General features: G+C 41.1%; 1 protein-coding gene across 1 annotated transcript; it reads right to left on the reverse strand.

Annotated features, from left to right (window-relative positions):
* Positions 1 to 740: 740 nt before the first annotated feature.
* LOC119731110 (bifunctional methylenetetrahydrofolate dehydrogenase/cyclohydrolase, mitochondrial-like) lies at positions 741 to 10,995 on the reverse strand. The gene is made up of 6 exons (XM_038204129.1): positions 10,820 to 10,995; positions 9,174 to 9,355; positions 5,170 to 5,445; positions 2,759 to 2,854; positions 2,255 to 2,488; positions 741 to 1,378 (listed from the first exon to the last, which is right to left on the reverse strand). The coding sequence occupies exons 1-6, from the start codon at positions 10,912 to 10,914 to the stop codon at positions 1,269 to 1,271; spliced, it is 993 nt and encodes a 330-aa protein (XP_038060057.1). The 5' UTR covers positions 10,915 to 10,995; the 3' UTR covers positions 741 to 1,268.
* Positions 10,996 to 11,172: the final 177 nt, after the last annotated feature.

Raw genomic sequence — 11,172 nt, forward strand, 5'->3', positions numbered from 1 at the left:
TGGGCTCCGCGCATACAGTCGTGTTTTACATAACTCTCGAGGACAAGGCATTGTCTTTCCCTATATCCCTGTAATATAACACTCTCCCATAGACTAAGCACATTAACGCACAATCGAGGACCGTTTTCAACAGAAGATGAACAATCGAGGTCAACAAAGAATCTGTTGTTCTCCCTTTGTCTGTCGGTCCTCGGGGTGTATGTGTACGCCCACAAGTACCCCCTCAACGGTAAGAAAGGGAGAGTTGGGGGAGACCACTGGGATAGACATTCAAATGCACTGCCGATGAAACCTGATGCTCATGCGAAGACGGTATGGCTTTGCGCACATTTATAATAAAGTACGTCGTTCGACATTGCGCCCTACTGGTTTGCGAACCAGTACGCGCACACAGTGAATTCCGTCCACTGGGCTCTCCAAAGTGGAAAAAAAGCGCCCTCTCTTGTTCATGCAAGGTACCAAAGCAATCACATGTCGAAGTGACCGCTTCGCTATCTTAACTCTTCAATCCTGTCCAATTCAGTGCCTTTTTTATTTTCAATTTGCAAATTCAATGATAAATAGCATAAATGAATGTGTGATATATAATAATTTAGGTGGACAAAATTCTCCACTGGTGTTATTCTTTAGAGAAAAGAATTAAAAATTGAATCTGTTATGAATCAAATATCAAAATCACTTGCAATAGCAAAAGATAATTTCTAGTTTAACCAATTTAAAAAACAATTAAAACAAATAGTCAAAGGTTTCAATTTTAATCTCTTCTTTGTCATAATTCTCTGGTTTTTCAAATAAACCACACAGGAAAGCTTACTGATTACGGGCATTATAATAATTTTTTGAGCTGAACAAAAAAATTGACTGGAGCGGGATTTGAGCCTGCGACCTCCGGATTGCCGTTCCGGTGCTCTACCAACTGAGCTATCCAGCCCTATGTTGGCAGTTCCCCATTTTGCCAATATCTTTTTTCAACGGGGGCTAGTCAGAAGCCAAGGTCATCGACAAAATCTGGAATTGCCAACATAGGGCTGGATAGCTCAGTTGGTAGAGCACTGGAACAGCAATCTGGAGGTCGCAGGTTCAAACCCGGTTCCGCTCAATTTCTTTGTTCAACTTGCTCAAGAAGATAATTCTCTGGTGATAACATTTTCCTGTGAACAGGAAAAAAAGCAAATGTTACAAATCAAAATCGCACATGCAAATAAGCCTTTTAAAAACTCTACGCATGACTTGATACACACAGTGTACAGCGCCCTCTAGTGTGCAACCTAAATCTCGCCCTTGGCTACTTGGAGGGTATTCTTCATCAACATGGCTACCGTCATTGGTCCCACGCCGCCGGGTACCGGTGTTATATGGCCAACCTTGTCGAAGACTCCTGCAAACAAAATATATCGAAAACACTGCTAGTAAGTAACAGGCAGTACAGAGGTTCGGGCAAAAGTACCCCCTCAACGGTAAGAAAGGGAGAGCTGGTGGAGACCACTAGGAGAGACATTCGAACTAAGGCTTAATTCGAACGCAGAATATAACATAAACTTAATTCAGAATATAACAAGTCGTGCGTACCTGAGTATCCGACCGTTGATGTCAAGAACCGGTTCCAGATTATGGGATCGGGTACCCGTAACCAACTTTACAAATTACTTAGTAACTTCTCAGACAATGAAAAAGAAAGGTTTTGAATGCCTTTTTTTTTTGGAGAAATGTTCAAAATGAAAACCAGGCTCATTGGAAAACCAAAACAGATATTTCACATTTACGTGCGTGTGATCGCGCGACAGATGACGCTCGCGAATGTGGCAGTTTATATCGTGAAACTATAAAGCCCTTCAGACAACTTCCGGGATTTGAATTGTGGGGTTGGGTTTCTTTTACGGATACCCAGTACTCAGTACCCAGTACCCAGTACTCAGTACCCAGTACCCAGTACTCAGTACTCAGTACCCAGTACCCAGTACTCAGTACCCAGTACCCAGTACTCAGTACCCAGTACCCAGTACTCAGTACCCAGTACCCAGTACTCAGTACTCAGTACCCAGTACCCAGTACTCAGTACCCAGTACCCAGTACTCAGTACCCAGTACTCAGTACCCAGTACCCAGTACCCAGTACTCAGTACCCAGTACTCAGTACCCAGTACCCAGCACCCAGTACCCAGTACCCAGTTCCCGTACTACCCGTAAATGCACACCACTGCGGGCTATACGCACATGATGAATATTTCAGGCCGATCTCACCGAATCTCACTCACCGTCGTAGTCCACATCGCCGACGAGGCGATACTTTCCCGTCTTGGGGTCCTGGACCCGGTTGATGCCCACGTCAAAGATGGCAGCGCCTTCCTTGACCATGTCGGCCGTGATCATCCGAGGGCGCCCTGCCGCCGCTACGATGATGTCGGCGTTGGTCATGTAGTAGCGCATCATCTCGGGGGAGGTCTTGCTGTGGCAGATGGTCACGTTGCAGTTCAGACCCATCTTGAGAGCTGGAAAGTTAAAAGGGTGAAGTTTAAACAAAAATGTACTCGTACGAAAGATGGCGATTCATGCCAAGCGATATAATCCATTTGTGAGTTAAATTCTGGAATCAATCAAATCTGGAACGCTGGCTCAGGCCATTATCGGCAACCAGCCCCTAACTTGTTTCAAACTTAACATTTAAAACTCCTCCAACTAACCATTGTTCCATTAATAAAAAAAAAAACTGAAACTGAGTGATATAATTTGAAGATCTTTGAAAGTCTTGGTGGTCTTACTGTTCCTCTGGTCAGCAGCCAGTAGCAGAGCCAACGGAAGCCCAACGTTCTTGGACCTGCCCATCACCACAGCATTCTTCCCCACGGTCTCAACTCCTGAAGGTTGATAAGACAACAAAAGCTAGAGGAATAATGTTCAGATAGCAAGTTCTTTACACATTCTCTTACCAACTGATTCACTGATCATCTGATCCGCTGATCATCTGATCCACTAATGACTACTTTGCTGATTTTCGGATCCACTGATTGAATGATCCAATGATTTACAGATTCTCTGATCCACAGATCAGCTGATCCAATGATTTACCGAGTCAATTATCCATGGATTTACTGATTCTCCTACCCACTGATTCCCTGATCCACTGATTCACTCATCCACTAATTCTATGATTTCATTTATCTGGTGATTTTAATGAATTTTAATCAACACTAGCTTTTATACCCGGTTTATTGTTTTATTGTTGTACAGCGGCTTGAATATATGGGTCATTCCATGTCAGACCAACGCACTTTTTTACCTCATGTCTTCCGATTTTGATAAAAATTGCTGTGCTTGTAGGTCCTAATGAGCAATGAATACACACCAATTTTTAGCCCGATCCAACCTACCATGTGGTCAGGGCAGAAGCCACAAAAAAATGGCATTTTTAGAGTAAAATACCACCCTTTTGTTATAAATATATCAAAACTATGGCAATTTTCATCAAATATATGTGAATTTGGTATTAAAATAATGAGGATTGCATGCTCAAATCACTTCTTTTGTCAAAATTAAATTTTATGAAAAGTAGGTCACGTGACCTTTAATATGCTATCGTGACCTTTGACCCAATTTTTGTAATAATGTATCATTCCGAAAATCAACGAAATAAAAATAACTTGCTAGAGCATGTCTTCCTCTATCAGAATCTACTAAAAATCAGTTGGGGTCTTCAAAATTTACAACTTTACGACTATTTTTGTACAGTTGGTAGGTTACAAATGAGTCAATTTATAGACTTTACATAAGAAAAACACCAACACAACTTACTATTCTGTTTCTTAAGTTACTAACATTTAATTTTAGTAACTTAAGAAACAGAATAGTAAGTGGTGTATTTCAAATTAATCTAGATTTTTATGTATAAAGTACAAAGCCAGGAAAAACAAAATTCTACCTTCTGATTCAAAAGAAACTGTCTAATCAGAATATCTGGACTCGGAAGTGTGCTAACTACTAACAGTAACCAGGCCTTCACCCAGTACAGCGGACTCACGTCCAGGTGAAATTCATCTCAAAGGAACAAAATGCCAAGTCTGTGAGAGTCATTAAAGTTCAAGAAGCACAGTGATGAATGAGTAAGATTGAACTTTGATTGTAATATTAAGTATTATCTTCAAGCAAACTTGAATCCTAGACCCTGATTAGTCCATCTATAGCAACAACTGTGTGATTTTATATTGCACAGCTATATTGCACCCCAGATATTAAAAATGTACGTGTACATATGTTGTGTTATTTCCTGCAGAACGGACCAATACACTACATGTATGCACGTACATCTTCACCGCGTGTACGCATTTGATATCAAGTTTGCTTGAAGATAAATTGGTTATAAATCCCACTTGCGCTCGTGGAACACGGAATTATGTAGTGCATCGAGTGGCATATGGGTCACAGCATCATTGCATTATTTCATATTCCAAGCGCGCTCGTGGGATAACTAATTATCAGTGGCACCCAGGAGGGGGGGGGGGGGGGCTTGAACCCACCCCAAACATTGTCAATTTGTTTGTTTGATTTTAGGCTAGTTTTTGTTGGTCCAATCTTTTACAGAAATTTGAACAAAAAACGATTTATGACCCCCCCCCCCCCCACCAAAAGCCAAATCCTGGGTGCGCCACTGCTGATAATTTACACTATGAGTCTGGTTAGACCTCATCAGCCCTCAGAATGAGAAATTCACAAACCAAGATATATTTTAGTAACTTTAGAAACAGAATAGTAAGCCATTTTTTTGTGGCTTCTGCCCTGACCACATAATAGGTCGGATCGGGCTAAAAATTGGTGTGCATTCATTGCTCATTAGGACCTACAAGCACAGCAATTTTTATCAAAATCGGAAGACATGAGGTAAAAAAGTGCGTTGGTCTGACATGGAATGACCCATATGTTACATAAAATTTGCGCTTTATAAATACTATTAATGTTATTATTATTATGATTCACTGATTTAAGAATTCTCTGATCCACTTATTCTCTGATGCACTGATTCTCTGAATCCACTGATTCACTATTCCACTAATTTCCATTTCCCTCCTCCACTGTTTTACTTATCCTCTGATTTCCTGATTCCCTTAAAACTGATCCACTAGTTCAATAATCCACCAACTGGTTCCTCAATTACACTCAACGATCAACTGATGACTACCTGATCTCTTGATGAGCTCCCAGACTCCGTATGGCGTGGCAGGCAGCAACGTGGGCAAGTCCAGCACCAGCCTACCCACATTCACCATGTTGAAGCCGTCCACGTCTTTGTTGGGCGAGACAGCGTCGCAGATTTTCCTCTTGTCCATGTGCGGGGGGACAGGCAACTGGACGAGGATTCCGTCGACAGCGTCCGACTTGTTGAGGTCGTCAACGAGGGAGAGGAGTGCTGCTTCTGTCATGGTATCTGGCTCGCGGATCGTCTCGGAGGTGATGCCTTTATTTAGTCAGGGTCAAAGGTCACACTGTTAGAGATTATATTCGTTCTCATTTAAGTCTTGTCTACTACACCCTCTGAGACACTTCAACATTTGCTAAAAAAATATTCTCCTAATAAACCGTCAACTTCTATGTTTCTTTTTAAAGATATTGGACACCATTTGCAAAAAGAAATGCGCTTTTGCCGATTCAAGCAACAAAAATACAATAAGGCTGAAGCAGGTTATTCAAATACTAACTAATCTCATCTAACTAATCTAAATACTAATCTGAGCTCAGTAGATATCATACTATTTGATAAAACTGTGAAAATGCATATTGTTAATCTCGACACAAAGCATAAGTTGCCATTGAAAACGTGACGGTTTGGTTCTTACTATGGTAAGGAATCAATGTTAGTTCCTCCTTTCTACGAAATGACAGCATACTAAATTTAGATCACTGATAGGGCTGTGCCGAATATTCGGATATTCGGTTATTCGATCAATAAACGAATATTCGAATATTTATTTTCGAATAAGAATATTCGGTGGTGATATGCAATGAAATAAAAAGGTGGAAAAAAACTCCTTTTTTTTAACAACAAAAGTGTATTCTCAAAGTTAAGTTTCAAGTTGCTGCCAAAAAAACCAATAAAAGTAGCTTGTATATATGCCAAGCAATAATGCCATACATATATTACTTCTGCTTTGGGAGTGCTTGCAGTAAAGCCAACCCATTTTTTTAACGCCGGACTGCAACACCAATCGCTGATTCTTCCGACAAGATAAACAAGACATTTTGTCTTTCATGTCTTTACAAAACACTTCCTGACACCTTTTCATATCAAACTTCTAGCATGAGTAGTAACGTTTCCGCTGTCCGTATTTTTGTTTGTTGTTGTCCTACTTACAATCCCTACTTTCAAAAGAAAACCGCCGCTGTTTTTCCCCGATGCGATCCTGGCAAGTTTCCCCGCGCGTTGGTGTTACATGTACATGTGTGCAGCATAGGAAAATGCAGCGTGGCATTGGAGAGGAGCACGTGTTAATTTGCCCACGTGCGCAGTGGGAGGGGCTTACTGGATCGGCTATTGACATCGCGAAAATGGCATGCCAACATCGATGTAGAAGACCTCTGCAATCTCATGCAAAGAACTTGCTTTCTTTTTTCTGTGTGGGCCTTTGTATTTTCCGTTTTCATGTACTTATTTTGAGGACGTACTGCTCGCACAGGGTCGCACAAGAAGCGGTACATTATACACTGATACAGCAAAGCCAATTCCCCCCAAAGTTTTCCATCGCCTGTTCAATCGTGTCGAATGCACGTGGTTATAGGGAATCGCCTTGCACGCAGTATGCTGCTCACAGCACGTGGCGGTGTTGTAGAAAACTTGTCATGAACCCCAACATTACATTAAAACGTTTTGAAAACCTTGGTTCATTTACGTTACGGACTCTGGGATTTTTCTAAAAGAATTTCTTGTTTACTTTTAGGGGTAAATTTATTATGGCTGTTAGATGTTCGCCTCAATGCCTCCGTAATTATATACATGTACATGTACAAAATAATCTAGTTCTCTCAACTGATCAGAGCACCCTTTTATCGAACACATTTTCGTTCGCTGTCCGTCAGCTTTGTTCGCTGGGTTAGTCTGCTAATTGCACCCAATATTTGCACAAATAAAACATACATAAACACTTCAAAAACTAGTTCAGCAATTATAATTTCAGTAATAATAGCGGGAACCTCTGGCTTATGTCCTCCAAGTTGAGCAAAACGCAAGAAAAAGGGCAGACAACAGAGAGGATTTTAAACTCAAAAGGGCTCTCATTTATTTCGCCAGACAGACTTTGCGGTCAACTCACCGCACCGTACCCCTGATTCCCAGCATAGAAAACCACAGCTAGATAAAATGTATCAAAATGTTACAAGTTGGAATATCCAAACCTTTTAGTGTCCTATTTGTTAGAAAGTTATCTCCAGAGCACGCACTTAGCCAGACAAAAGAACCGGGTCAGCGCACCTGTGCCCTAATTAGCCCGCCAACAATGCGCCCGCCGGAGCTCGGCTGGCGATTTTTTTTTTTTTTTTGCTGAAATGTCACCCTTCGTGTTTTGGGTACACAGCTTATAATACATCCCCTGTGGGTAAACAAGGAAATACTGCTTTGCACGTGTCAAGCTGGGGCGTGTGTATGCCGCGCTTACGCCCATTATTTGCATAAACTTAAATATGCATTTACAATTCAAAGACCCATATTTCATTGAATAAAGACATTAAATATCATAGGTTTTTTTCTTGGAGTTTTTGGTTGTTGAGAATAAGTTTATTTAAAATGATATAAAATCATTTCCTCAATTCTTGGTGACAAAAAGTGCGAGTTATTATTATAAAAGTGATTTTTATCCACAATACTGTGACTAGGAAGTACACCGTTTTGTAGACTTCAAGAAGCTTCCAGTAATAGATATGCTCGGTTCCTGGTTGTGAGTTAAGGGTCGGAGAGTCACAATAGCTGACGCCACCCGCCGTGTTTGGGGTTCACGGCTTAATACGTCCCCCATGCAAGCAAGGAATCCTTCACTCTAGCTTCTCTGGTTATTGTTAATTTTTAAATTACTGACGACTGAAGAACAACTGATTGTTGTCAAATACCTGACTTACCTGTGAAGAAATCATGCTGACGTGCGCACGTACGTTGACTACATGTACATGTATGGCATATTTTTGCTTTTGAGGAAATTTGGAATGGCCAAATAACCGAATATTCGAATATTCGATCGATTGGAAGGTCGAATATTCGAATATTCAATTATTCGAATTGACTCAGCCCTAATCACTGAAATCTCCCTTCCAGACTGACAAATTCAACAACGCCATCAACAGACAAAAGCAATCAAGGGACTGTTTTAAACTTTAAGAGCTCCCAGCCTTCATAAGGATTGACTGCCTGTGAATCTTTGAGCTTGATACAGCTTAGCCCCATAAATGTGGCCAATTTACTGGACTGCCTCCGTAAACATAGGCCACACATCCACATGTACAAAAACGTGTCGCACTTTGCCAAATTTAGATTTTCACATCTAGGCTTAGTTTGTAGGGGTTTTTTTGCTTTAGAAGCATACTCACCCTCTTTATAGGCTAATCAGAAAGTGCTGCCTTTTTCAGATGTCTAATTTCTGTGAAATTTCATGTTGAAATTTTGATACGCAAACGTGTGCAAATGAATCTGGAAATTTCACCAAAAATAGACATCTGAAAAAGGCAGCACTTTCTGATTAGCCTATAAAGAGGGTGAGTATGCTTCAAAAGCAAAAAAAACCTACAAACTAAGCCTAAATGTGAAAATCAAAGTTTGTCAAAGTGCGACATGTTTTTGTACATGTGGATGTGTGGCCTATGTTTATGGAGGTAGTCCAGTAAATAGGCCACATTTATGGGGCTAGATACAGCTGTGCTTTGACTGTAGGAGATTGATAAGCCAGCTGTACCTACCAGTTACTAACTTTTGTCTGTTGACGGAATTTGACTAGTCACAGTGCCTACCACAATATGATCCGACTGTTAGTGACTAGCCTGTGTAAAAGGCATAGCTGGGGAGCGGATTGACTGTTTGACTGTCTGTGACTGCTCAGACAGTTGGAGGTTAACTTTTGCACTGCTAATCTTTTCTCTCTTTTTTTAATCACATCTCCAAACGCAAAACTCCATTATACAATTAAAAATGTTTTGACAATTTCTCACCGCATTCTTGGGCTGCTTTCATCTTGTTCCTGACGTAGACAGCACTGGCAGGGTCTTCGCCTACCAGGACGGCAGTCAGGTGAGGGGGTCGATGGCCTTTTGCTACCCACGCTTTCACCTCCTCCGCGACCTCTGCCTGCACCTCCTTGGAAATCTTCTTACCGTCGATAATCTCTGCATGGCTAACGAAATCAGGGTAGAATTAATTAAACAAGCTGTAACTTGAGGTTGAACCTCAGCGTACCCGGAAAAAATCTTGTAAAACCCCGAGGTACATGTAAACCTCGTTGGAAACGTTGAGGTACGGCCCCTGCGACCTCTGCCTGCACCTCTTGGGAGATCTTCCTGCTGTCGATAATCTCTCCAGGTACCCTGAACCACAGGGTAACAGGTAAAAACTTGTACAAGTAAAACCTTGAGGTAAACTTTAAAGGTAAACTTCTAGGTAAATCTGAAAGTAAACCTCGAGGTATTGGCTCTGCGACCTCTGCCTGCACCTCTTGAAAATCTTCCTTCCGTCGATAATCCCTGCATGGCTTAACAAAATAAGGGAAGAATGCAAACATTAAATGAGCAGTCACTTGAGGTTGAGCATCAGAGTACCCGGTAAAACCTCGTAAAACCTTGTGGAACAGGTAAACCTCCAGGTATAGCCTCTGCCACCTCTGCCTGCACCTCTTCGAAATCTTCTTACCATCGATAATCTCTGCATGGCTAACGAAATTATAGGTAGAATGTGCAAATTAAACAAACATTAACTTGAGATTAAAATCCCGTGGTAACCAGTAAAACATTAACTGTAAAACATTGAGGTAAACTTTCCAAGTAAACTTTGAGGTAAACTTTGAGGTAAAGCACGAGGTAAACCTCGAGGTATGGCCTCTGCGACCTAGCTCTGCCTGCACCTCATGGAAATCTTCTTAGTATTGATAATCTCTGCATAGCTTAACAAAATAAGGGAAGAATGCAAAAATTAAATGAATGGTAAACTTGAGGTTGAACCCAAGGGTATCCGGTAAAGCCTCGTAAACGAGGTAAACTTCGACGTAATCCTCGAAATAACGACAGAATGCGAAGAATCCATTTGCCATCTTGGAAAAATCTACCATCTGGGGGGAGGGGGTGAATGGGGAGACGGGAAGTTTTTAATGTTTTATTTACACTTCTTTGACAAAAACAAAGCAAAATATTATATAAAGAAAAAAATAGCCTAGGCTAAATGAATTAATAAATAGGCCTAGATAACTGTGAATTTTGTTACTTGAGTGCGATTAAAACTGATCCCCAAAATGAGGGGCCAAATCAAATAATTTCAAAAGGTCCGTTCAAAGTTAAATATTATGCAATAATCAGTTTTTATAATTGTGTGATTCTGCCTCTAAAGTAAAGGCCTGCAAGTACAAGTTTAGGCTAAACTTTCAACTTGCCAAAATGATTTTAACCCCCCCCCCCCCCTTACTCTCCCAGATGATGCTCCGCGTGAGCAGAGGCCATACCGCGTAGCGGAGCATATTAGGAGTACCCCCCCCCCCCCCCCCCCCCCCCCCCCCCCCCCCCCCCCCACCACCACCAGCATGACCAGTCCATGCCTACATGTACAAACAAACTTGTTAGGGCCTATTTAGTATTAATTGGATAATACATACTTCACAGATGTTCTATGAAACGCTGAGGCACTCAGTGACCCAAAGGCATTCTTTTTGGAGAGGAATGATCGCAAACACGGTCTAAAAACCGACATTTTGACACAAAAGTAGTAAGGCTTTCTCAACAAGGTTGGCCTGCGCCAAATGAATCTGCATACCAGTTTGATAGTACAAGATCCATGCAGTACAAGGTGTATTTACTTTGGTAACAGAAAAAATAAGGATTGTTACCCCATGTTGTTTTATGTTAATGGTGCAGTTTTAATTTATTTAACTTATTTTTTCATAAAAGTTTAAATAAAGCTACACAATTAAGTATTATATTTTGTCTTTAATTTCAAAATACATGTGAT

Source organism: Patiria miniata, unplaced genomic scaffold (assembly GCF_015706575.1).
Source record: "Patiria miniata isolate m_02_andy unplaced genomic scaffold, ASM1570657v1 HiC_scaffold_23, whole genome shotgun sequence".
In the NCBI taxonomy this organism is placed as follows: Eukaryota; Metazoa; Echinodermata; class Asteroidea; order Valvatida; family Asterinidae; genus Patiria; species Patiria miniata.